At 38.1% G+C, this 25,221-nt stretch overlaps 2 protein-coding genes across 6 annotated transcripts; both read right to left on the bottom strand.

Annotated features, from left to right (window-relative positions):
• Positions 1–1,752: 1,752 nt before the first annotated feature.
• Positions 1,753–8,186, bottom strand: LOC101169908 (galectin-related protein). Its single transcript, XM_004065675.3, has 5 exons — positions 7,970–8,186; positions 6,688–6,774; positions 5,461–5,549; positions 4,639–4,822; positions 1,753–2,453 (listed from the first exon to the last, which is right to left on the bottom strand). The coding sequence occupies exons 1-5, from the start codon at positions 8,006–8,008 to the stop codon at positions 2,310–2,312; spliced, it is 543 nt and encodes a 180-aa protein (XP_004065723.1). The 5' UTR covers positions 8,009–8,186; the 3' UTR covers positions 1,753–2,309.
• Positions 8,122–24,887, bottom strand: LOC101174399 (equilibrative nucleoside transporter 2). 5 transcript variants are annotated; one of them, XR_002293176.2, is made up of 16 exons: positions 24,676–24,887; positions 22,062–22,119; positions 21,907–21,988; positions 21,668–21,828; positions 21,275–21,414; positions 21,024–21,158; positions 20,182–20,279; positions 19,983–20,055; positions 19,787–19,896; positions 19,041–19,146; positions 14,425–14,510; positions 14,158–14,354; positions 11,890–12,016; positions 10,156–10,268; positions 9,999–10,053; positions 8,180–8,234 (listed from the first exon to the last, which is right to left on the bottom strand). XR_002293176.2 is itself a non-coding variant. In XM_011473530.3 (13 exons), exons 2-13 carry the CDS (start codon positions 22,100–22,102, stop codon positions 11,905–11,907), a joined length of 1,341 nt encoding a protein of 446 aa, XP_011471832.3. In that variant the 5' UTR covers positions 22,103–22,119; positions 24,676–24,886; the 3' UTR covers positions 10,951–11,904. The 5 variants fall into 5 exon arrangements, 1 of the variants encoding a protein (XP_011471832.3); XR_002293172.2 differs by lacking the exon at positions 9,999–10,053 and having other exon boundaries at positions 8,122–8,234; XR_002293169.2 differs by lacking the exon at positions 9,999–10,053 and having other exon boundaries at positions 8,155–8,261.
• Between the last annotated feature and the right edge of the window lie 334 nt (positions 24,888–25,221).

Raw genomic sequence — 25,221 nt, 5'->3', positions numbered from 1 at the left:
AAAACTGTACAGCTGGACAGCTCCAGTATTTAATTGCCATTTTTGTTGCACTCTTACTGTTAGCGTGGGGTTGTGAGGGACTGTAAGCTAGTCGGAGAGAGTGTGAACAAAGGGATGATGGGATGTTAGCGGAGGCTTACTTCCCACCAACACTCACAACTCAGAGGGTGAATTTCTGATGAACTGCTGCCGCTTTGCAGAAACTATGTCCTAGAAAACGACAAAGGTTTTTGGATCTTTACTGAAAACATTGTAATCCTCATTAAAAGACCACTGAGAACGCTTTAAAAATCGATTAAAGACTATTAGAGTGGTGCTTTTATAACTGAGCACCAAACACAACATGACAGAATTAATTCATAGTTTCCTCTTTTTAGCTTGTTCAGTTACTGACTCTGTTTCCTTGCCTATTTTCTGGTTTGCTCATGCGCTTGTGGCTTTCTTCAGCTAATTCAAATTTCATTTAAGTTTTATTAAGCATCTAATAGAATAATATGACAACTTATATCCAAGGAAGTTAATTTTTGTTATGAATTTAACTGCAGGAACCTTTGTTTACAGTTTAAATGGTGTTTATTCATGAGGTTTATGTTGAGTAAAACAAAAACTTGTACTTCAGATGAGGACTGAGCCATAGTTGTGTTCTTTGAGTCTTAATTATTCTCTATTACTCCAGATGAGAGCCTCTCAAACCCTGCAGCAAATCTGAAACAAGTGGAGGAGGCTTTAGAACAAATGACAAAGCAAAACTGCATCCTAGGAGATGCATGACTTCTACAAAAACTGAGATGGTTTTTGTTAATCTGGGCCCGCAGCAGGTCAGTGAATTGTGGCTGTGATGGATAATTGATGAGGATAAGCAGGAAGCGAAGAGGAGCATCTCCATGAAACCAAAGAAGAGAACTGTCTGAACTTCATCAATATTCACCACAATATTAAAGATCTGTCACAGTTTTCCAGTTGGGTTGGTAAAAACTACACTAGCGTGAGGCGATTGAACACCAAAGTCACAAACATTAACAGATGATTGCTAATTATTTTTAGTAGTCTCACGTAGCTCAGTCTACGAAGGCGTTTAAATGTAATCTTTTTTTTATATTTTATTTGATATCTTTGCCTCAGCAAAATTTATATTAATATTTTAGATTTTATAAGTAAATTTGTTTCAGAGCTTCATGTGCTTCATCTGTTCAAACTCTGCTGCCCCCTGTGGGCCAAACTGTGATATAACACCAGTGTTTCCTAACAGCTATGATCTTGACAGAAACAAATAGAAAACAGATCTTTCTTTTCTGTTTTAGAAATCAGTTTTTCCTTGACTAAAAAAGTGAATTGCTAAAAAAAAATAATCTAGGAAATTACTTTCAAAATCTTATATGAAAAACTATCTCAAGAGTTTTTGATAAATCAATTTAAAATAACTTTATTTCAATTAAACCAAAGAGTTTTTAATACATCTAATTTAACACAACTTTATTTCAATTAAACCATTTAATTAAAAATATTAGGATGATCAAATGGCAAAAAAGATAACTCATTGTTTGCAATATAGGTCTAACGTCAACAAAGGCAAATTTTGCACTAGCAGCATTTAGAAGTAAGATTAATACAAATTTAATATAATATTTAAATAAATATTAATAAGGAAAAAAAGCTGGAATGTATTCCCATTAAAATACACTTACAAAAATGTTTGTTTTTGAATTTTTGTGATCAAGGGTAGAAAAAAACAATTGGTTTTCAAAAACAAAATCGTACAAAAAAGTGCTTTTTATTTGTTCATATTAATTAAATTACACATCTTAAGTAATGACAGGCAACATTACAGCAGGATGTGAGGTAGTTTTTGTCATTAAAATGTCTATTTGAAATCATAAAAGCCTAAAACCTCTCAATTTCAAAATATTTACAAAACATTTTCAAGCCTAAATAAATGTACAAAATTCCAATAATAAAACACATAAAAGGAATTTGTTTTTCAAAGTATAACAATATTTGTTTCAATATTTAAATTATAATTTATTATAATATATTTATATATTAATAATATATTATAATAATATTTCTATCTCATAATACAATCATATTTTTGAGGATTGAGAACAAAAACATAACAAATTTAAAGGACAGATTTGGCTTCTCAAAATAGCAAAGTAACAAAATAAAGCCAACTTTTAGTTGGGAAACAGAAAACAAGCGTCCATCTGATTACATCTGTGATCATCAAGAGTCTCTGCCAACAAGTGCATGTTGGGAAATAAAACAGGATTTTTCCGTTTTTACAGGTGAATCTGGGAGCAGCTTCCTCCTCAAGCCAGCTTGGTGAGAGTTATGTTGCCCTTAATCCATAAAGTGTCGATGTTGCTGAGCGGCTTCAGTCTGTGCTCAAAATCAAAGAGCCGATGGCCGTCAACAATCCCGCGAAACCGTCCGTTTTCACAATGAAGCTCAATCTGTGGACAGACGGCAGCATTTGGGTTCACAGTTTGAAGATTTAAAGGAGACAATTCATTAAAAAAATCATATTAATTTGAGCTTTTGGTGTATTTAGGACCAAACTTTTAAGAGCGTTAAAACATTTGCAAAACTTTTTGGGGTTTCCTGACGGGGCAATCACATGACCTTATCAATATTTCTTGCTTTGTGAAATCACAGACTCATGCCCATGTGGACAGAAGAAACACATTTATGGCATACGGAAGTTACATGGAAGTTACTTTAAAAAAAATGTCCAGTGAAAGTGACCTAGGATGAATATATCACTAAAGAATGTCATATTATATAATGGGAAATAAATGTAGGCACGAGGGGTAACATTCTCTTTTGTTTAAGCACTCTTCAAAGTTCAAACCTTTAGAGTGAAAAGGAGACACGGCATGGAAGAGATTAGTTAACAAGGCCTACAGCCAATCAGGATGCAGAACACAACACACTGTTAAAACAAAAAAACAACAACCAACAAAAAGGCAAAATTGCTCTGAAAAGAAATCAGCAAAACAGCGAGTCAGCAAAGGGGGAAATAACATATAAAACAAACCTGTGTCATTTTTTTGCAGAGCAGCAGTAGCTCATTAAAAAAATTGCCTATAAGTTGTAGGCGGGACCATTGGCGCGCAGCAACACGGCCCCCCTTTCCCGTCACCCATGACTGAGAGCTCTCTGTTTCTACTCTCTCCAGCTAGCTTACAGCCCAAACCTAACATTACCAGTTTAGCAAAAACGGTGAACAATGTTGGAGCTATCCAGCCGTACATTTTTGCGCCAGAAACGACCTTAGACAATGAAAATGAAGACTAGTGGTTCTACTCATCTACAAGTGGATGCATTGGAATGAAGCAGAGCAGGGAGCTTGTGACCCCAACAGAGTACTTTGTACACACCAAATACAATCTTTCAGAAACATTTCTTATCTGCTCCTGATTTAAAACAATTTGAATAAAGAAATACTCTGGTATGCAATTTTAGGCTTATTGTTTTTTTATATGTCCCCCCTCCCAGCAGTGTTGCTGTGCACCCTGCCCATGATGGGTCTCGCCTTTCAATATTTAGCCAGTTAAACTTTAAGCTATATTTATTTGTATAGCGCCTGTCATTCAAGTTGAACACCCAAGGCGCTTTACATAAAAGCCAATAAAATAGTCATTAAAAACGAAAATTAATTAAAACAGAAAACACAGGACAACCACAGAAAGTTGGCGCCACTTCCTCAACAGATTCCTCCCTCCACCCACCCGGTTCCCCCAAATAAAACCCTTATATCAAAACTGAAACAAAAACGTAAGAACTACAGCTTCAAAAAGCAGTCTGACTCGGTACTGCTGTGCAGAAACGGTATAATGGGGATGCATTTATTCCAAGGCCCAGCCCGACCACAGGGGTCATCGCCACAGCGCCCGTCCGACACAGAGCAGCTCAGGGCCCATTTATAAACCTTTGAGAGAACTTTAAAGTCAACCCTGAAACACACAGGGAACCAATGCAGCAATTTTAAAACCAGTATTAAGAAGAAACGCCCACTGCGTAATACCTTAAAAATATGAACCAACAAAAGGAAATTGTATCAAACAGGAAAGGCAGAATCATTTTATCTAAAAAATACTGCTGTTGGTAAGTGATATAAAAAGACTAGATTATATAACCTTTTACATATCATCAAGATTAAGCTATCTATCTATCTATCTATCAATCCATCTATTTTTTTCTTCCTCCATTGGTCTTATTTTCTCATACTGAAGGTCATAAAAAAGGTCTTAACAAGTCATATATTTTACTAGAAGAAACATGTAGAAATCCTGCTAACTACTAATAAACTAAATCTTAAGGGACTATCTAGTGCCCTGGATTTTAAAAGCAATTCCTTTTTGAGGCAGATGTTATTTGGACGTATTTTCGTGCAATCAAGCACAAAACCTGATGGAAAATTGTCTTGATCACAAATATTCTTGTGGTCGCACTGTTTAACTGTTAACTAATTTTCAGCTCTTACTTTCTTTTGAAACAAAAGCCTCATAGAAATATTAGAACTGCAGCACATTAGTACAAGCTCTTTTTAAACTTTGATGGCTTTCCTATCCATCCATGCATAAACTTTTTTGCCACTCTTGTCATTTCTAATTATTTAAATGGTTCAACTGGTACCTTACACGGCTGGTCCTTGATGAATGGAAAGAAAGGAACAGCTTTCTCCACCTCTCCCCAGGACCCAGAGATGCAAGCTTTTCGGAGAACTTGTTGGTCCTTGAATCGAACACACAGCTCCAGCGCAACGTTGGGTGGAGGCTCTCTGGATGTCCCACGGCCACATGTCAGAGCTATGTAAAACCTAAAAAAAGAAGGTGTAAATCTGAACCGTTTTATCTGTTTAGTAGCATTTTAAAATTCCCAACAAAAAAGAACAGGAGTTTGTTTATAAAGTATGATTCAAAAGAAGAGAAACTCAATGAACAAAGCTAGAAAAAACCTTTGAAAATGGGGAAAAAGGCCTAATTTGAACACAAATGTAACAGTTGTTTATAAGAAATTCTAAAAAAAAAAAAATTTTTATTACAAAAAACACTTTCCTTAAAAACACTGTTACAAAAGTTAAGAGATTTCCTCTTTTGGAATTCTTTTAAAAGCAATTTTAAGCAACACTGAAGTTGCTTGAAATTTTTATTAAACTAAACTGTTTCCAAAATGCTTCACCTGCTAAAAATTACAACTTTATAAGCAGAGTGTAGACACCAGTGATGGAAACCCAACTCTTCCATGAAAGTATCCATCCATGTAGCACAAAGCAAGCTTCTGTACTGTGGGAGTCCATGTTATAGTTGTGGTTACCAAGCAAAATATTGTTCATTCTGAGGAGGATTTTTATGATTAATCATCTTTAATGACGCGCTAAACCCATTCAGAAAAAAAAGATGAAATAATGTGCAAATTAATTAAATTAATCAAAGACAGTAAAAGTCATGACTGTACCGATCAGGGTGAGGATCCACGATGCCCACAATAACAATCTTCTTCCCTGGATGTAACCCACCAGAGATCTGACCTCGGAAAGGAACCGTCTGGAGGACAACAGAGAAAAGGGACCTGAGCATTAACAGCTGAAAATAAAATTATGATACAATAAATTGACAAAATTACTGATGTGACTTTCAGAACATTTAAAAAAATAATAATTCTGTGTATGGAACACCAGAGAAATGCAACCCGTGAGAACCCATGGTGACATCAGTGTAACAGAAAAATATCAGAAATGTGTTTAGTGATCCACTTTGTTTGTGGTGTATTTTACTTTATTTATTTTTCAGGAAAAATGAGTCTGGGTTCTCATGGGTTAATAACGCATAAACAGACATGCAGACCTAATTAATAAATTAGGGCAGAAATTAATACTTAGAATATAAGGTACATTTGAAATGCATTTCTTTGTGTGTGTGTTTTTTTTTTCTTTCAAAAATGTAAACTAGTTGAGCATTGTCATCAATACTATAAATCTGCATTTGTCTGTAATTGTCTGTAATGGATTTTGTTTTAAGGCAAGAAAAGATGACTGCTGACTGATTTTTGTAAGTAACTAAACTGGTATGTGGTGTGATGTGGCTGCTAGAGATGCTGAAGCAATTGTAACTTATGTGTTTAAAATTAAATTTTCTATTTCTAATTACTAGAAAATCACAGTAAGCTGTTGAAGACTCGCTCCTAAGAAAATCTTGTTTTTTGTGTTTTTAACATGTGGGCATTTTTGTCATGATGGAAGACACATATATGTATTAAAAAATCTTAAAATTGTATTTCTGAGTATTTATTTATTCAGGTCATTGTGAATCAGGACCATATGAAAAAATGCTGTTTGAAAAACATAATTTTACTGGTATATTTAGAACTTAAACATATAAAAAATTAGAGAACACAGTTCAAAACATTTGCATTAGGTACATAAAATGCTGGTTTAAATGTACTAATTTGTTATTTTATTGCGAATGTAACATCAGATTTTTGCTTATTTATTCATATTTATAGCCCATTTCTTTTTTTCATCATAAAATCTCTATATGCTTGTGAAACATAAAATACAAGCAATGTGTTTTTTGTGTATTTCTTGAACTGGAACTGTAATGATTTAGGATCTATAGTGATGCATCTTTATGAGAGTTAGCCCCTCAGAGGTTGTCCTTTCATTGCTGAGGCTGCCTGAATTACCAGTTTTCTTCCTGGATCTTCTTGGTCAGGGCAGCACGAACTCGCTTTGCTTTGATCAGTCTCTCTTCTCTGTGGCAAACTCCACCTCTGAAAAAGAACAGGGGTTTATAAAATTCTCAGTCAAACTCTTGTTGTCTTTTTGTGAGCCCTTATCAGATTTCAGCTGGGAAATATGGCTTTCTAAATTAAAAGCAAATGAGTTAGTATTTCACTACATTTCCCAGAATCCTTTGTTTTATCTTGTGAGGCCGTTCTATGAAGCCAGAGTCAAGTTCAAACATGTTAAAGCAAAACTGGAAGTTGCAGGTATGTAATTCAAAATAAAACTCAAACAAATCGAAAAAACTTCCAACAGTGTTGGCATTTGAAAAAGGCTAACTGTGTAGCTGATGAAGCATGCTAATGCTAATGCTAATGTGCTAAATCTGTTTTCAAACTTTAAGAATTGGAGTGCAACAATCAAAGGAATTTGAAACATAAAGTAAACCTTCTTTTTCACAGAGAGTTTAAGGCTTAAGAAGTTATTAATAAAATATGTAAAAGAATTTAGACATTTATTGTACAAGGTAAACTTTAAAAGAAAGCTGAATTTTCACTCTTTAAACAGCTCTGTCTTGAATAATTTACCTCATATTGTATTTAAATACATCCTGCATTTTTATATTCTGAATGTCAACATTGTTAAATAATTCATTTAAGTTTTTTTTTCCTTTTCTAGCTTTCTTGTTGTAATGTTTAGGGGGGGAATTTTGAATTCTACTTGGAAGGCAGCGAAAATAATTAGAGAAGTCAAACCGTTTCATGTATGTTGAGTTACTTTAGTCATAGTCAAAGATTTTTCCCCCTAACACTCCTCACAGAGCTAAAACTCCCAAAATGATATTAATGCTGGTATTCTCTTTACTTTAGCTCATTAGCATCATCAACATTCAAAAATCATAATACTAGAAAAAACTAGATATTACTAAAAAATGACCGTTGTGTTTTTAGGATAAAATACAGTAGTCGTCAGTTAATGAACAAAACGTAAGCAGGTTTCAAGCCAGCTCTCCTCTAAGCGACAAAGACTTTTATTTTGATAGTACACCGGGTAACTTTATGTTTACCCATAATAGGTGCAGCTTATTTTTGCCAACTTGACACTTTTAAAAACCAATATTCCTCAAGTTGTGTCTAAAACTAAAGAAGTACTTTTTAACAAAAGGTGAAAGTTTTAGCAGTTTGTAAAAATGTTTTCTACTGGTTTTGGTTTGAACTGCTGCTTGTAGCTGTGTGGACTCACCTTCCTGCCCTGCGCTGTCACTCTCTGGGATTCAGCCATGTTCACCTAAAGCCAGCAGATGGAAGCTTCATTTCCAGTTTTTCCACTTCTGACGTCCGCTGTTGTCTGAACCGCTGTTATGGCAGAGCTTTAAGCTGCCTTGTAGCCCTCGGGAACCCGGCTGTGATAATCAGCTGCACGCCTTTCTCGCTCAGGTCACCAACAAGCAGACTCTTTGTTCAGCTGCAACTGCAGTAAAACCCCCACTTCCTCTGCTGTGATCCTTCTGGGAAAACAGGTCATTCCCTAAAAACTTGACCAAAGGAAAGGTTTGATCTGAATCAACAATAAAATCTTCCAGACAGCTTTTATCTAAAACTGTTTCATTCTTTAAACTGAAAGTGAGCGAAACAACAGATAAGAAAAAGTTAAATGATGCCAAAGATGTGACGTAATCAAAGAGTGACCTGAAAGCTTAGGATCATGGTGGCTAAATAATAAAACACACTGTAAAAAGAGGAAAAGAACATTCATCTTAAGACGAAAACCACTAGAAAAGTATCTTTTCATGTTACTTGTAGTTTTTTTAAACAACAAATCTGATAAGAAATATCAAAAACTAAAAACAAGGAGTTCAACACAAACATTCAATGAGGGAAAAATAAATTACAAAAACTTTTAGTTACTTAAAAGTGAATGCTATACAGCCCAATAATAGGTAGTTTTTTTTTGCTTGTTCTAAGCAAATGGTTTGTGTTCTTTACATGTTTATGAACCTAATTATAGTTCATTTTTATCTGAAATGACAAATTTAAGAACAAAATTAGAATAATATCTTAGTACAAATTGGTCCATCTTAATAAATCCTCATAAAATCTAAAACTAGCACTTATTCTCTGAGCATAAATCCAACTTTTTGATTCCAAAATGATAATAATGAATGCTTTTCTAACTATCAATATTTAATTAACTTTAGAAAAACATCCTTAAAACTGTACCAAACATTACAGTACTTTGAGGGGTTTTTTTTAGTCTGAAATCACATTTTTCCTGTTGTCGAGGGTATGAAGCAAACAGATTTTTACTCATTTTGATTATAATTTCCTTATTTGTGGATTCTAGCCCTTATTGAGTCTAAAAAATCTCATCTGTGCTGAATTTGAGACAAGCCCAGAGAAAAAAAAGGTTTAGTAGTAGTATTATTTCACTTCACTTCTTTCTATGTAAATAGAAACAACAACAAAACATCACTTAAACACATCTCAAAATAGTGAAAATTGCTGCTGATCAAAACCAGAGCTAAAAATACAAGATATAATTAAAAGTTAAGTGCTAAACTACGTAAGGAGTAGAAAAATGGTTGGAGAAACTACATAAAGTGCTAAGTAACATTGAAAAAAAAACGCTACAATTTCAGCTACAAAATGTTAGGAATAGTGACAGATAGGCCAAAACAAAAAAACAAACTGTATGCTGTAAATGCTGCTTACTTTAATCTTTTAACTCTGAAATTATCCACAAAAAAGATGAATAAGGCTGGGCAACCTGCATCATGTTATGCAAACCATCAGCTGTTGCCTAAACAAAGCTAAATGTTAGAAAAACGTCATACAATTTGCATGCAAAAATGGGATAATAAAGCCAAAAACAAATTAAAAAATGCTAAAAAAAATAAAAGAAAACTAAATAAAATTACACAAATTAATTGTGAGACTCCATATACTGGAGGAAACAGCTAAAACTTTTCCAACAGAAACATCTGATAGGCTAACTAAAGTGAGTTAAAGTAGATGCTAATTTTAATTTCATGTTTTGAATGCAGCAAAAAAAAAGACACAGATGAAGAGTTAACTTAAAAAAACTGAGAAATGCTAAGGACAAATTCTATTAAGATGCCAGGACAGCTTAAAATGCTGCAAAATACATTTTTCTCCTCAACTCCTGTTCATTGATTTACTTCACTTTAGGTGAAAAAAAGCTGTTAAAATATATCAGCAGAAGTAAACTAAAGCAACTTTTTATCTTCAAAAGGCCAATTTGTTTTTCTTACTTAACAGATTTTTCCGGGTCAGCAGTCGACGCGTTTCCACACTTTAGACTCATGACTGCAGTGAATTAGATATGTGAGCATGTAATCAATGAAACCAAAGAAATCCAGACACATCTCCATGCACAAATAGTTTGAATTTAAACCTTTAACTACTCACCAAGTCTGCAGCTGAACAAAGAAGCTCATTTTCATGTGTTGTTTTTTTATTTCATCATGACTTTGTGATGGAGAAAGAATGAAAGGAAGTCCTCAGAGGAAAGGGCGGAGCCACTGCATGACAGAGGAATGCAGAGAGCAGCTTAAAAGCATGTCATTGTGTGTTTTAATGAGACATTTACAGTCACATTAAAAGCATGTTAAAAGCACTTTAAAGCTGTTGGGGTCTTTTTCAAGCAAAGAAATAATTTATACTTAGACCCAAATGTCTATTTTGTTATTCAAGATTAATCAAAGCAAAACTATTGTAATACCATAGATGACATTTTATTTAAAAGCTTTCTCAGTGGTCTTTTAATTATAATTAAGCCGTTTTTAGCCAATATCAAAAACCTGTAGCTTTTGTTGCTTGGTGGGTGCATTGAAAAAGAGCGGAGCATGGAGCCTGTGGCCAGGTATTTTCTACATCACAAATATGCTCGTTCTTTACTTTTTCTTCTGTTCCTGATTCACTATTTGAATAAAGAAATATTCAGAAATGCAATTTTAATTCTGAATTTTCTTTATATATGTCCTCCATCATGAGAAAAAACACTAAAACCATGATTTTTAGTGGGTTTAGTGGGTCTTACATAGAAAGGGATATGTTGTTAAATTGAATGTTAACTTTTTAAATTATTGACCTACTCCTGCAACAGTCAATGACCTAACTGAGAATATAAAGTGTATGTATACCTAGCAGAATCTGTTATCATTTAATGGTCACAAACTGTTTTTTTTAAAGGAATCACAAACATAAAACTAAAATCAGTTTTTATTTATTAAAAAAGTAAAAAAAAAAAATTAGAACATAAAATTGACATCAGTTCATTCATATTTCCCTTTTGGTTGGTTCAAGATGTTTGCCTTAACAAAAATGAAAGGAGCTGATGGAAAAGAAAAAAAACATATACATTGACAGGAAAACAAACTTGGATTGAAAATGGCAGTGTCTGTGAAGGTGACAAATTTTAATATCAGGAGTTTATATACGTGGGTAGGTATTTTTACGATTCCATGTCATACCGAATTTTAACTTCAATTTGAAATACATTTTTAAATGGTGGGCTTTACCACCATGGGTTTTCACATCCATAAAGTGATGTGTCTGAGTCACAAAAATTGTTTTCAAGCTGCAAGAACAAACCTGAGGTTTCCACAGGAAACAGGAACAGTTAGAGAGGCCTTCAGAATATTACAAAGTTTGGGCACCAGAATTATTCGAAGTAATTTCAGACCTTTTCCTCAGTGGTGCTCCAGGTTCATTTTTTTATGTCTTAATACTAAGAAAATATCACTTCTTTTTTGTTTTATTTTTTTAGTTTATAATGGATTAGATTTCTCTGCGCTTTTTCTTGGTGCCTACAATGTGTCCATTCGTCATTCACTCCTCATTCATACTTGGTGATGGTAACTACTGATGAAGCCTCAGCTGCCCTGCGGCAGACTGACAGAGGTGTGGCTGCCAGTTTGCGCCTACCATAATGAGACATTCGTACACATTCATACACCAGTGGAGCTTTGTGAGTGAGTGTATGACACGTTTTACCCAACACTGTTATGCTTTTAGCAGGTTTAGCTTTGATTTAGCTGCCACTTAACAAATCTGACATTATATTCAAGTAAAAAAAATGAATGAATGAAAATACAAATAAAAGAATAAAAACAAAATTTCAAATGTGGTTTTGATCTTGACCATTGGTGAGTTTGGCTAAACCAATCCACCGAGCAGGAATGAGAAGCCCGCTCCCAAAGCCAGCCCCAACGCAAGGAAGAAGGTCATCAGGGAGCCGGCCGTCTCGCAGTCCTTACACCTCACCAACCTGTCACAAACACACACAGTGACATGCATCAGTGTCTCAAAAGCTTTATTTTGAAGGACTCTGGAGGCTCAGCAAATGTTTGAGCTGTGCTGCACCTTCATTAGGGCTTAACAGCCGAAACCCTATCAATTATTCTTGACAGATTCTCTTCAGAGCAGACAGAGTTGTTTTTGTTTGTCCAAAAATGATTGACTTTATTAAATGGTGGTAGGAAAACTGAGCGAGATGGTTTGGACATGTTAAGGATTAGGAACAGCGAAAGGATGCTGAGGTTGGAGCTGCCAGGAAAAAGGCCTAGAGAAAGGCCAAAAGAAGAGTTTCATGGATGTAGGCTAGGACATGAGGGTGTTTGGAGTGAGCAAGAGGGATGCGGAAAAGATCTCAAAAGGAGCAGCTGAAAGGTAAAGAAGATATGTGCAATGACCAGACTGCAATACCACAAATGGGCAGGGAGGGGCGAGGCAGGAGCACAAATCTGCCTTGATCACATGCAGGTTCAACGCTGCCTGATCTCTGACACGTTTTCCTTCTCCCATTGTTTTTTTCTTCTTCAGGAAACTTGGTAGATAGATGAACTTACAACACCCCTATGAATGTTCTTGGGAAAGAACAAGTCGTGACCTGACACTGAATTATGAAACACTTTCAAACCTGAGCGTTTGCATTCCTGTTAAATGAGACTCATTGCAAGAGAGAACACAGTCCACAGAAGGTTAAGGACAGAAAGTCTTCTACCAAGTAACATAACTGCAGGGTGTAAGATGCTGGCAGGGAAAGCATACATGGAGCGCCACAATCAAGTGGCTGGAATAATACACAGGAACATGTGTGCAGAACATGGACTGGAAACCCCAAAGTCAAAATGGGAAACACCTCAGAAAGTGGTAAAGAGTGAGAGAACAAAGATCCTGTGGGATTTCCAGATCCAGATTGACAGGATGGTAAAGCCGAACCAACCAGACATTGAGAATTGGGTAAAGAACAGAGGAAAGCCGTTGTGGTGGATGTGGCAGTACCAAGTGACAGAAACATCATAGAGAAGGAAAATGAAAAACTGGAGAAATACCAGGGACTCAGAGGAACAGGAGAAAGCCTGGAAAGTGAAGGTGACAGTAGTGACTGTGGTAATTGGAGCACTCGGGGCAGTAACCCCCAAGCTGGAGGAGTGGCCACAACAGATACCTGGAAAGACCTCAGACCTCTCAGTACAGAAAAGCGCAGTGCTAGGAACAGCTAAGATACTGCAGGAGCCTCAAGCTCCCAGGCCTTTGGTAGAGGAACTGAGCTTGTGTGAGAAGGGCTGTAGTTAAGTAATGTTTGCTTTAGTGGCATCAGTCTGTTTTACGTGTTGCAAATAAAGTTGGATGTTTTGGTGTGAATGCAGTCAATAAAGTCTGACTGACTTATCTCTGACTCTTGTGTCTCAATGTGCATTTTAGTTTGATGGATCTCACAAATTACAGAAGTTTGAAAATAGACCATTCAATACCCGGTGCGCCCTGTAAAATGGAAAATACGGTAGATGGGTGAAAACATCTAATGGTAGAAACCTAATCCTCTGGTGTAGATGCAAGACTGCTGAGTAACAGTTTTGTTCCTGACCTGGTCAGGTCAAGGTCAAGTCTTGCAATACAAAGTGGAAATTGGCCTTTAAGAGTTATTTAAATAAACAATTGTGGATAGGAGGTATATTTTTTATTTTTACAGGTGAACATGAATTCCTGGTATTTTTTAGCATTTTTATTGCATAATTTATGTTGGCTTTGAAATAACTGATGGTTTATTGGAAGCTTGTTTTTCTCCAGGCCTGCAATGTCACTTACTGTTTAAATGTGTCAGTTCTCCAGGTGCAGGTAGATTTTCTTTCTTGGGGTTTTTAGATTTTAGTGCAGCAATTAATTCAAGACTGGATCTCTATAAAGCCCTGAGCCAGATTCAAATTGTCAGTGAATGCCAGTTTGGTAAGACGGGAGCCAGGTGCAAAGTCAGTGCAAAGGTTGTCCAAGATAAAGTCATTCTATTTGATAGTGATGCTGTGTAAGCTGCATAGTTTTAAGATTTCCAAAAACGTTTCACTAAATAAAAGCCAGTCTGTAATTAAGTATGAATTTGTTCAGAGTAAATAAAAATAAAAAACTCACTGTGGAGCGTAGGACATGCATAGACACGCCAAGTATCCGTTGGTGAAGGAGAACAGAGCCATGATGACCACAAAGGCAGAGTCGTGCCTGAAGAAGATGGGCAGCTTGGAGTCCTTGATATTGCACATCATGAGCATAGGGATGAAGATCACACGGAGGAAGACGACGATGGGAAACAGGCTGCTCTCCTTTGATGGCTGCAAACATTTTCAAAGTGTTAGAGATGAGTTTTAAAAATCAAACTTTGATCATTTCCTACAGACTCACCCACTGTTTGAGAGATGGAGCGCCACGACCCAGAAGATCCATGATGTAAAAAACAATGAAGCAGCAAACACAGGTGAACACATCAGCTGTAGGACACAGAGGGATAACAAGTGAATCCTCAAAAATGTCATAAAAATGTGAATGCTGACAAACATTCCCCTCCAAAATCAAATGCTTCAAATCAAATCAAACTTGATCAATAACGCATTTTTCATACCTTAATAACACAAAGTGCTTACAGAATAAAAAACAAACTTAAAAATGAAAAGCAAAACAGACTTTCTTAGAAAAAGAAAAAGTTGAAGTTCATAACTCAATGAAGCCTCCCTGTTAGTTTTGGTTCAGACTTTAGGAATAACTTCAGACACCAAAGGAACCTCAGGGTCAGCAAAGGGTCACACATTAAAATCATATCAGATGTACGTATATGAAGGCTCAAGACCATAAAAACATTAATAAACAATCAAAAGAGCCTTAAAATCAATCCTGATTTCAGCGTTCGTGATTATTTATATTGAACACATTCAGGGTACCAAAGTGCTTCAGAATAAAAGGAAGACAGAGTGTCATGATCCGAAAACGAGACCGACCCAGATGCTGTAACCCAGAAGGAGGAGACAGGTAAGTGATTAGGTGAGTAATGAAGATTTATTTCTGATCCGATGAGGTTCTTGTGAGTTGGATTGCCTGGAGGCTCTGACGGAGCTATGACCGAGGCGAGGCCGGAGGTCCAGATGTGGTAAGGGTTCTTGGCGCGGCTGGAGATCTTGGCGAGTGGCGTGACTGGAGTTCTTGGCGAGCGGCACGGCTGCAGATTTTGAAGGAGTGATTTCCTGTGAGGATTCAGGAGGGTAGCTGCTGCTCGAGGTAGCGTCTGACTCAGGTGACTCGTGGCATGAAGTTCCTGAGGCAATCCCATGATGACGGAATACATGATGGACCAAGATGTCGGATGTTTCTGTGGCTGTAGCCAGCTGAGGAAGGAGTATGAAATGAACAGCTTTTGAAAAACGGTCAATGACGGTCAATATAACTGTACTTGCCCCCCCGGGGGAAAGACCGGTGACAAAATCTCAGCAATGTGAGACCAGGGGTGATTAGGTGTGGGCAGAGGATGCAGAAAACCAGAAGGGGGAGAATTTGAAGATTTAGAGTGTGCGCAAGTGGCGCAGGCGGCGACATACTCCCATGCGTCTTTGTCCATAGATGGCCAGAAAAATCTGTCCTTGATGATTTGCCTGGCTCTGCTCGTGTAGCGAAGGCTAGCAATGTCCTCTAGGCTGGGCAGGGGGGAGCCTGTGATTTTCTGGGCCGTGTTGATCCCCCTCTGCAGCGCCTTACTGTCTGCGGCCGAGCATCCTGCATACCAGGCTGTGATGCAGTACGTGAGGATACTCTCGATGGTGGCTCTGTACAAGGTCACGAGCAGCTTCTTCTCAAGGTTGTTCCTCCTGAGTATTCTCAGAAAGTGGAGACGCTGCTGGGCCTTCCCTACTGCCGCAGTGGTGTTTGCAGTCCAGGAGAGGTCCTCTGTGATCAGCACACCTAGGTAGCGGATAGAGTGGACCCTGTCCACGCTGACCCCATTTATATAAAGTGGGGGTGGGTCCACTGTCCTCTTCTTGAAGTCCAGGATTATTTCTTTGGTCTTGGTGGTGTTCAGGTGGAGGTTGTTTCCTGAACACCACTTTTCCAGTCTGCTGACGTCATCCCTGTAGAAATTCTCATCTTCCCCTGAGATCAGCCCGACCACAGCGGTGTCATCAGCAAATTTGATGATGGTGTTGCAGGTGTGGGTCTGCGTGCAATCCGATGTGTAGAGCGTGAAGAGGAGTGGGCTCAGTACACATCCTTGTGGTGATCCTGTGCTGATGGTAATGGTGGATGAAAGGTGGGGTCCAAGTTTGACAGATTGTGGTCGTTCTGACAGAAAGTCTTTAATCCATGAGCAGATGGGGGAAGAAAGGCCCAGGTAAAGCAGTTTCTCTGTCAGGATGTCTGGGATGATGTTAAAGGCTGAGCTGAAGTCCAGAAAGAGCAGCCTTGCGTAGTTCCCTGGGTGGTCCAGGTGGCTCAGGGCAGAGTGAAGAGTGGTGTAGAGCAATTTGGTTTGTAGGCAAACTGGAGCGGGTAGAGGGTGGGTGGAAGATTATCTTTGATGTGTTTTGCTATCAGTCTTTCAAAACACTTCATGACTACAGGCGTGAGGGAAACTGGCCTGTAGTCTTTGAGACTGTCTGCTGTTGGCTTTTTGAGAACCGGAATTATGGTGGAGGTTTTGAGGCAGGCTGGGATGCTGCACTGTTGTAAGGACTGATTGAAGATTCTGGTGACAACGTCTGCTAGTTGGTGGGTGATGAGCGAGAGATGTTGTCCCCCCAAACCGGTAGCTTTAATGGGGGAGTTAAGGGGTTCAATGGGCAAAGCAAGTTGTTTGACCAGGCTGTGATCGATAAGACTCTGTTCGGCCTCAGAGTCAATGAGGGCTAGGGATTCAGTGATCTCTGAGTTGTAGCATAGCTTGACAAGAATACATAAAAAGTCTTTTCGTGTGGAAACGACCAACTGACCCTCCCGCGGCCTGTCGTCTAGCGGGGGGCTCCAAAGTTTAAACGTAGTTGGCATTGTGAAACCTGATGACCCTGGTTGCCGCAGTAGAAACATAACCGCTCCTCTCTGCGTTTTTGACGCTCTTCGGCAGATAATCTAGAATGCCCGATCTGCATTGGCTCTTCTGGAGGTTTACGTGGGATTTCGGATGAAGAAGATGCATGGGTGGCGGAGGAATGCTGAGACAGGTTTGGCGATGGCTTACGGGGCTAAAGACTGCGTTCATTATGGCGTTCTCTGAGGCGGGTGTCGGAACGGAGTGCTGCAGAGAAAAGTTCTTCGAAAGATGGAGCTTCAGGTTGAGTACATAGATGGTCTTTGATAGAGTCATTAAGAGATTGGTAGAAGATACCTCAGAGCTGGATCGGACCATCCTGCCTCCACTGCTAGAATCCGGAAGTCGATCACGTGATCGCTGACAGATCGATTACGTTGCTTGAGGCTCAGTAATCGTCTGGTGGCTTCTTCCTGCTTTTTTGGTTGTTCGAAGACTAGATGAAACTCCTCGATAAATCGTACAAAGGGGAGGTGCATGATGGGGTTGCCCGCTAAGAAAGCTTGGGCCCATTGTAGAGTTTTGTTCCTGAGAGAATTGACAATTCATGTAATCTTACTGTGATCTGTGTGGTGGTATCTGGGAGCTTGTTGAAACAAAAGTTGACATTGTAAAATGAACCCTCCGCAGGATTCGACGTCACCCAAAAAAGGTTCCGGCTGGAGACGGTAGTTTTCCGGGGCTGAGGCGGAAGTAGACGTGGGGATGTTACCGGAAGTAGGAAGTGGAGCTGAAACCGTGGAATTAAGGAATTGTCCCGTTAATTCTAATACACCCTCTAGGCGTCGAAAAAGATCCTGCTGGGCGGAAGCCAGTTGGGTTAAGGCATCCGCTTGACGTCCCAACATGATGCCCTGCTGGTTGACTGCTGGGGGTAGGCCCTCCGGGTCAGCTGGTTCGGGAAGTTGGCCAGTTCGTTCTGTCATGATCCGAAAAACGAGACCGACCCAGATGCTGTAACCCGGAAGGAGGAGACAGGTAAGTGATTGGGTGAGTAATAAAATATTTTTTTGTGATCCGATGAGGTTCTTGTGAGTTGGCGTGGCTGGAGGCTCTGACGGAGCTATGACCGAGGCGAGGCCGGAGGTCCAGATATGGTAGGGGTTCGTGCGCAGTTCTGCAGAAATGTAATTCCATAATTGAGGGCCGGCAAAGGAAAAAGCACGGTCACCCCAGTGACCTGGGCAAATTAAGCAGATATTGATTTGCAGACCATAAAACTCTAGTATGGCTGCAGACTGTTAAATGCTCAGTTAAGTAAATTGGTGCGAGACCATGATGAGCTATAAAAGTTTAAACTAAATTCTAAAGTTAACAGCGAGCCAGTGAAGTGAACTGAGTACTGGAGTGATGTAATCTCGTCTGGATGTTCCAGTTAGCAGTTGTGCTGCTGCATTTTGAACTAATGAAGAGACGGTTCAGTGATCGCTGAGTGACACTGAAGTACAGAGAGTTGCAATAGTCTATCCGGGAGGTGATCATAGCGTGGATGGCTGTTTCTAGATCACTGCGACTCAGGGAAGATTTAGCTTTAATGCACATGATAAAAGCTCGGTCTGAAGATATTGTCAATCTGTTTGTCAAATTTAAAACAGCTGTCAAAAATAGCCCCCAGGTTTCTAACAGCAGTAGAGTCAGCTGTAGAGGTGTCACCAAAATCTATTGGAATTACAGAAAAAGAGTTTCAGTAGCTTTAGGAGTGTGTTATTTTGCTGTTGGCAGCGACATCTCCGGTGTTAAAGGGTTCATGTCCACCACTGTCAAACCACTCATCCTGAAATTTTACATGCAACAAGATTTAGAATTCATATTTGAAGAAAAAGGTTTGTCAAGACTTTTAGGGAGAATAAAGCCCATTGGATAATCAGCTACGTTATGTACTTGCTTTTAATAAATTAGGACACAAATAACACTTTTTTCCATTCTGGACCACAGTGTCATGATGGCTCACCCCATTTGGAACCCACGTAGACCGTCTGAACGCGGACCGTGATGACTGGAAACACAGCGAGGGTGACGGCAAAGATCCAGGTTACACACAGAGCCATCACCCAGATCTGACAGGCACACAACAGACATGCTGAAGAATTAAAAGTGTTTCGGAGAAACATACAACAACAAAGAAACCGTGATGAGCTGATAAGAAAAAAACACCACACAAGTTATATAAAATATATATTTTCAAAAACTATTGTCTTTATTGAAAATGTATTAATTGTCAGCAAAGTTTAATAGTACCCCCTACTCCAAAGGGGGGTTTAAAAGAAAAAGTTTGGAAATTTTGCCCTAAATTAAGATTGATCTGAGCAAAAAAATACAAAATCCCCCAAAGTATCATAATTGATTGAAACGATGATATTGCAAAAAATAGTTTGTGGATTTCATTAAAGGGTTTGAAAACATCTTAATTCCCTAAAAGTTTGACTCATCTGTCAATTCTTTGATGTGGTGGGCTACTTAATGCTTGAATTTATTTTGAGCTATGAAAAAAAAAAATCACTGGGGTTTTTGTTTTCAAGCAGATGTTAAATTACCAGAAAGGTAAGGGGTTTACTCTAAATCTGTTTTGACTTTTTCTCAATCATTAGTGATTGATTTGTATTGTGGGTTTTATTCAAATCGTTCTTATATTTTAAAGTGCAGCTGAAAACATTTTAAGATGAAAATCATTTAAAATAATTGAGTATTAATGTTCACCTTTTTAAAGACTGCAAAGACAGAAGCGCGCTGCTCCCTCTCTGCTCCACGACTCGTGATCTTCCCGTTGGCCTCCAAGTCTTTCTTCTCAGAGCTCAATACTTTTTGGTCTTTGAAACATGAAACAACAAAAATATTACTAAAAAACTTGCCTAACCATAAGCTTAAAGCTAAAGGACACTTGAACTAAACTTACCTGAGCTGATGAGCTCCTGTGCTGCCTCCCCTTTATCGGATTGATTTCTACTCAGATAAAAACGTGCAAATTCCTAAAAGAGAAGTTCCGCACATTAGGTACAGTTCCACCTTAAAAAGGTTTCTTTAATAGGTTTTTAACTGTAGATTTAAGTGAAGTGGCATGGATTTCATGTGTCTGAAGAGTGGAGTGTCCTTACCAGGCGTGGGAGCATCATGTAACAGACCAAAGACACCAGCGTGGCAAAACACGGTGTGATGAAGTATCCCAGTGCAGCCGATGTTCTATCTGGATTACCTGTATACAAACATTTAGTTCAGTCAATAATAAATCTATGTGCAGTTTGTACTTGTTCTAACTGTCCTTTCATACTTCTTCCACTCTTGACTAGGTAGGTCTTGACATGATTTTCATGTAAAAGTAGTATAATAACTTACTCGACATGTAGTGTGTGTCATTAAGCATGGGTTGAAAGGTCAAAATCAGTCATTGCTGTGCTTCTCTCTGCCTCTGTCACTTAGTGAATGCTATAAATGTATATTCTGTGTTGTTAAATAGTTTTGTCACAACTATCAAGACTCCCAATACATGTATTTTGGATTGAGAATCTGCTTAACATTTTTCCATTCTTAAAGGGAAAAATGGTATGGATCAAATTTGAGACAATGGGTAAATAGGGTGCTTTTACCTGAACAGTCATCTCAATATTTTAAACCCTAAATTAAGATAATTCTGAGCAAAAAAATACCAAATCCCCCAACATGTCATAATTGATATTATTTACATCTCATAAATAGGATGATATCGCAAAAAAAATCATTTGCACTGAGTGTGTGCATCTTTGTTTGCCTTTGTCTGTGTCATGAGATATCCGAGTGCCATGAAAAGACACTTTTGTTCCTGTTTATCTTAAATCCCTTAAATTATATTTAACATGTGGCAATGCCCTTGTTTAGGGTGTGCTAACCGAACTGGCAGGAGGTGAACTTTACTTACGACATGAGTTTAAGTTAACTGAAGGGAGGAGGAGGAGCTACGTACTGAAGATAGAGCAGAGCATGGCGATTCCAGCAAAGATCCCCGCCAGACCCTGACCACTCATGAACAGAGTGCTGTAGCGTGGAGGGAACTGACTGACGACGCCGAACAAACTGCTCTGCAGAACAGCTCCAAACACTGGACAGACACACACACACACATTTTCTTATTTTCATTTCACCAAAAACAGTAAGTCTAATAAGGTAAATCTGATAGAAATCGAAAGAGCTTCTGGAGGCGTGCACAAAACTTACTGTTGATGAACCAGATGGTTGTCATGGTGATGGAAAAAAAAGTGTCCGGCTGCATGTCCACCTGGACCAGAGCAGCAGTGAGCAAGAAGAAGATGAAGATGGCGACCATGCTGAAGGCCATGCGCAGATGCTCCTTCACCCTGATGACGACACCAACAGAAGAACTTTTTTTGAGTGAATTCTGAGGACGTTCTGATCTGGACCAAACACATGTACTGGTAATATAACATAACATAACATAAAACTTTCCTGTACCACTATAGAGTGGTGTTTAGTGAGGTCATATCAAAGAGTGCTCAACAGGGGGCGACAGAGCTCATCAAACACTCTTGAGTAAGTTTTAGTACTAACATTCTTTTCAGACTTTTTCCATGGTCAGTTTCCAGCACTCACCACTGGTAAATGAAAGAGTTCAGCAGAGTGAAGAGCAGCAGGGGCAGCTGGGAGAGCAGAGACATCCAGCAGTCATAGTTGTAACCTTTTGACGCGTCCATCATTGTTGCGTTTCGGCTGCTGCTGTTGTTGTTGTTGTTGTTGAGGCGTCCATTAAAATACTAACAAAAACAGGGTAAACATTTAGCATGTTTCAAACCAAAACCGATATAAGTGAGAGAGACGGGGGATGAAGGAACCTCTGATGCCGTGATGAAGAAGTTCCAGGGCAGTAATGTTTCCACCCCCAGAATGAAGAAGATGATGGCAACAGCCTGACCTCTGTGGAAACAAGAAAACTTAGAAAAGATTTCACCCAAATTAGACCGAACGCTTCTGCGAAACAAACACTTACCGATCACAGGGAGGACTTCTGGCTCCTTTTTCGCTCAACATGTTGGGACTTCTGGCTCCTTTTTTGTATCAAAGGAAACATTCAGATCAAATCCTTCAGCATTTTATCCTGTTGAACCCCCTGTTGTCTCAAAGCAAATTTAAAGATCTGTTCCAATGGAAATTTTGTTTTTGGTGAACATATAATTGTGGCATTTATGAAGAAATAATTATTTTAAAATTGCGCTTCTGAATATATATCTTTGTTCAAATCGTTATGAATCAGGAGCAGGCGAAAAAAATTATGTTAGAAAAGATTGAAATTGCTTTGTAGAAAATACGGGCCAGAAGCTTCCCGCTCCATTCTGATGCATCCACTAGCAGACAAATAGATCAAATAATGTCTTTTTTTTTCCTCATCTGAGCTAGCATTTTGATCCAAACTGTCCTGCTGGATAGCTCCAATACTGCTCGTCTTTTTTGTTGCACCAGGGTTGTGAGGGGTAGAGCTAGTGGGAGAGAATGTAAACAGATGGATGACGGCTCACTCCGCCAACATTCTACCCACAACTCAAAGGCAAATTTCTAAAAGACCACTGCCGCTCTGCAGAAACTATGTCCTAGAAAACGATACAGGTTTGTTTTTTATGTATTTTGGCTAAGAACTGCATAATCATAATTAAAAGACCACTGGGAAGACTTTTACAATATATCAAAAGATGATCGGAGTGGGTCTCTAAAAAATTCTCTAAACAAACCTCAAGAATGAAAAAAAGTGATCCAGTAAATCTAGAAAGTTTATCTTAAAAAAAGATTTAAACCAGAGAAAGCCCCCTTTTTTTCCTTCATTTTCATAGAAATAAAACCCCAAATAGATGCAACCAATTATTAGTTGGTAATTCATATTTTCACATTTAAAAAAAAGAGATTAAGGAAAAACAAATCTCTTTGTTAGTTGCATCTTCTCCCAGTTTTACATCAGAAATATCTTATTGATTAAATCTCTTCTGTGTTATAAATTAATATTTTAAAGTTAATTATCTATTTACTTTTTGTTAACAGAGCTATGGTAACAAGGTAATTTCCCCCTTGTGGATCAATAAAGTTTTTTCTGTTCTATTCTAGGCCTGCACAATATACCGCAAATTTATCGTTATCGCAATATCAAGCTGTGCAATATGCATATCGCAAAAGACAGCAAATTTGCAATAAATGGTTACCTTAGATGTGGCCAAACAATCTTATGGCAGCTTGAAGTGTTTATTGGATCGAAAGAATCCCTTTCTGCATTTGACCAATCAGATGGACCCCTTCACGTTGTTAACTAATCGGATGGCGCCCTATTATGTTGTATGTTCGCCTCCTATGTCAACAAGGGTTATTTGTAGTATAATTTTTAAGCTGTTGTAATGGAATGGGAATAATATTTTTGGTTGTTTTGCTAATTGTTTATATACTGCAAATTATATCGTTATCGCAATATTAATTACTAATATCACATATCGCGAGTTTTCTTCATATCGTGCAGCCCTATTCTATTCTAAAGATTTGTTTTTACAGAATTCTTTTTAGGAAAGTCACTTTCTCGCCATTAAATATAGACTTTTATCAAATATACTTCTTTAAATCTCAAATTGCATTTAGAAAAACTATGAAATCAGAAGCTTTTTTTTATCATTTTTTGTGTGCAAAAGATTATGTCTAGGCTTCAAAAGCAGTTTAGTGAGATGCTTTACAGTTACATGCATGAGGATCTTTTTCATACATGAGCTAAAAACTGGAATCACTGACTGTAAAAATGAGTTTTGTCGTTTTAAAAGCATCCACATAACAGTTGGTCAGACATGAGTCATTTCCATGGCAGAAAAACTCATCAATAGATGATTACTGTAAATACCGCCCACCTAAACCCCTTAGACACCATAAATAGCATTTATATGGCATTTATGTGTCTTTCTTAGACCCTACCCATGTAATGCAGCTTAAAATGGCATGAAATGTATAAAAGTACACAATGTGATAGTCCTCAAGAAGGTCACCTTTACTACAATTACTACTTCTCATTGTAACTTGACTTCACTTTCACTTTGACTCACGATGCCGTTAGAGGAGGAAGTGTACAACTTTATTAAATGAAACAAAGAAACGGCTAAACATTGCCTTAAATTTTAATGGTTTAAGACAAAATAAAATTTATTTGAATATTTTTTATGCTACTATCATACATGTCAGCTGCTGTGTGTATACTATTTCCACAAAAACATGTATTTTAATTAAGCAAATATAATCAGATTCAGTCTGGAAAACTATTTTTTTATCATTTAGAATCCAATTTAAAACGAACTGTAACAGTTTAGGTGCTGAAATGTTAATTGAATAATTAAAAATACCTTTCAAAGAAAATCTACTTTTTTCCATATTTTTTCTTCCACCATTTAATTTAGTTGATTTACAATATTTTTATGATTAAATAGACAGTTTAGAGTTGAAATGTATCTTTATAATGTATCAATTTCTGTAGATAGAATGTAAATGCCCATTTATTCACCTGACATATAATGAATGTTTCATTGCAAAACTGAGAAGAAGCACGTGCCGACTCACATCCTACTTGTTGATAAGAAACACAGACTCACCCGAAGGTTCCGGTCGGTCTTCGGTGTGCTCTGAGGACCGGGTCGGTGCTGTGAAGCTGGAGGACAATTTAATGTATGAACCCGTTTTTTGGCGGCTTCTTTAGAAAAAAAGAAAAAAAGGCGGGCAAATTTCGCGGATTTTCGTCACGTCCTGAGCCGACTTGGCGCCCCTTGAGTTGCAGCTGCATGCGCTTGGCTTTTGTTGGAAATGTGTTTGAGCTAAAACGGGAGGGGTGAGGGAGCCTATCCAACTGTGGGTCTCGTCCAAATTCAGTGTACAGGCTGGGGAAACTCTGGGGAATCTACTTTATGAAACCTTTTTTAAAGTCAGTCATATCGTGACATTATATGATCTAAATTTTAATATAGGTATAAAAAAATAATTTTTTTGGGTTACATTTTGTGTGAAATGGCCAAATGAAAAGAACACAAAACGGAGACATTTGGTTTAGTCGATGGACTTGACGCCTTTGGTGGGGAAGTTTATTGCCAAATGCCTAAAACGTCAGGAACTTGAGCAAAAAAGGTCAAAGCCATCTGGCGCCC

The sequence above is a fragment of the Oryzias latipes genome, chromosome 1, assembly GCF_002234675.1.
Source record: "Oryzias latipes chromosome 1, ASM223467v1".
NCBI lineage: Eukaryota > Metazoa > Chordata > Actinopteri > Beloniformes > Adrianichthyidae > Oryzias > Oryzias latipes.
Note: the sequence above shows the minus strand (reverse complement) of the source record. Positions and strands in the feature narration are given on the sequence as shown.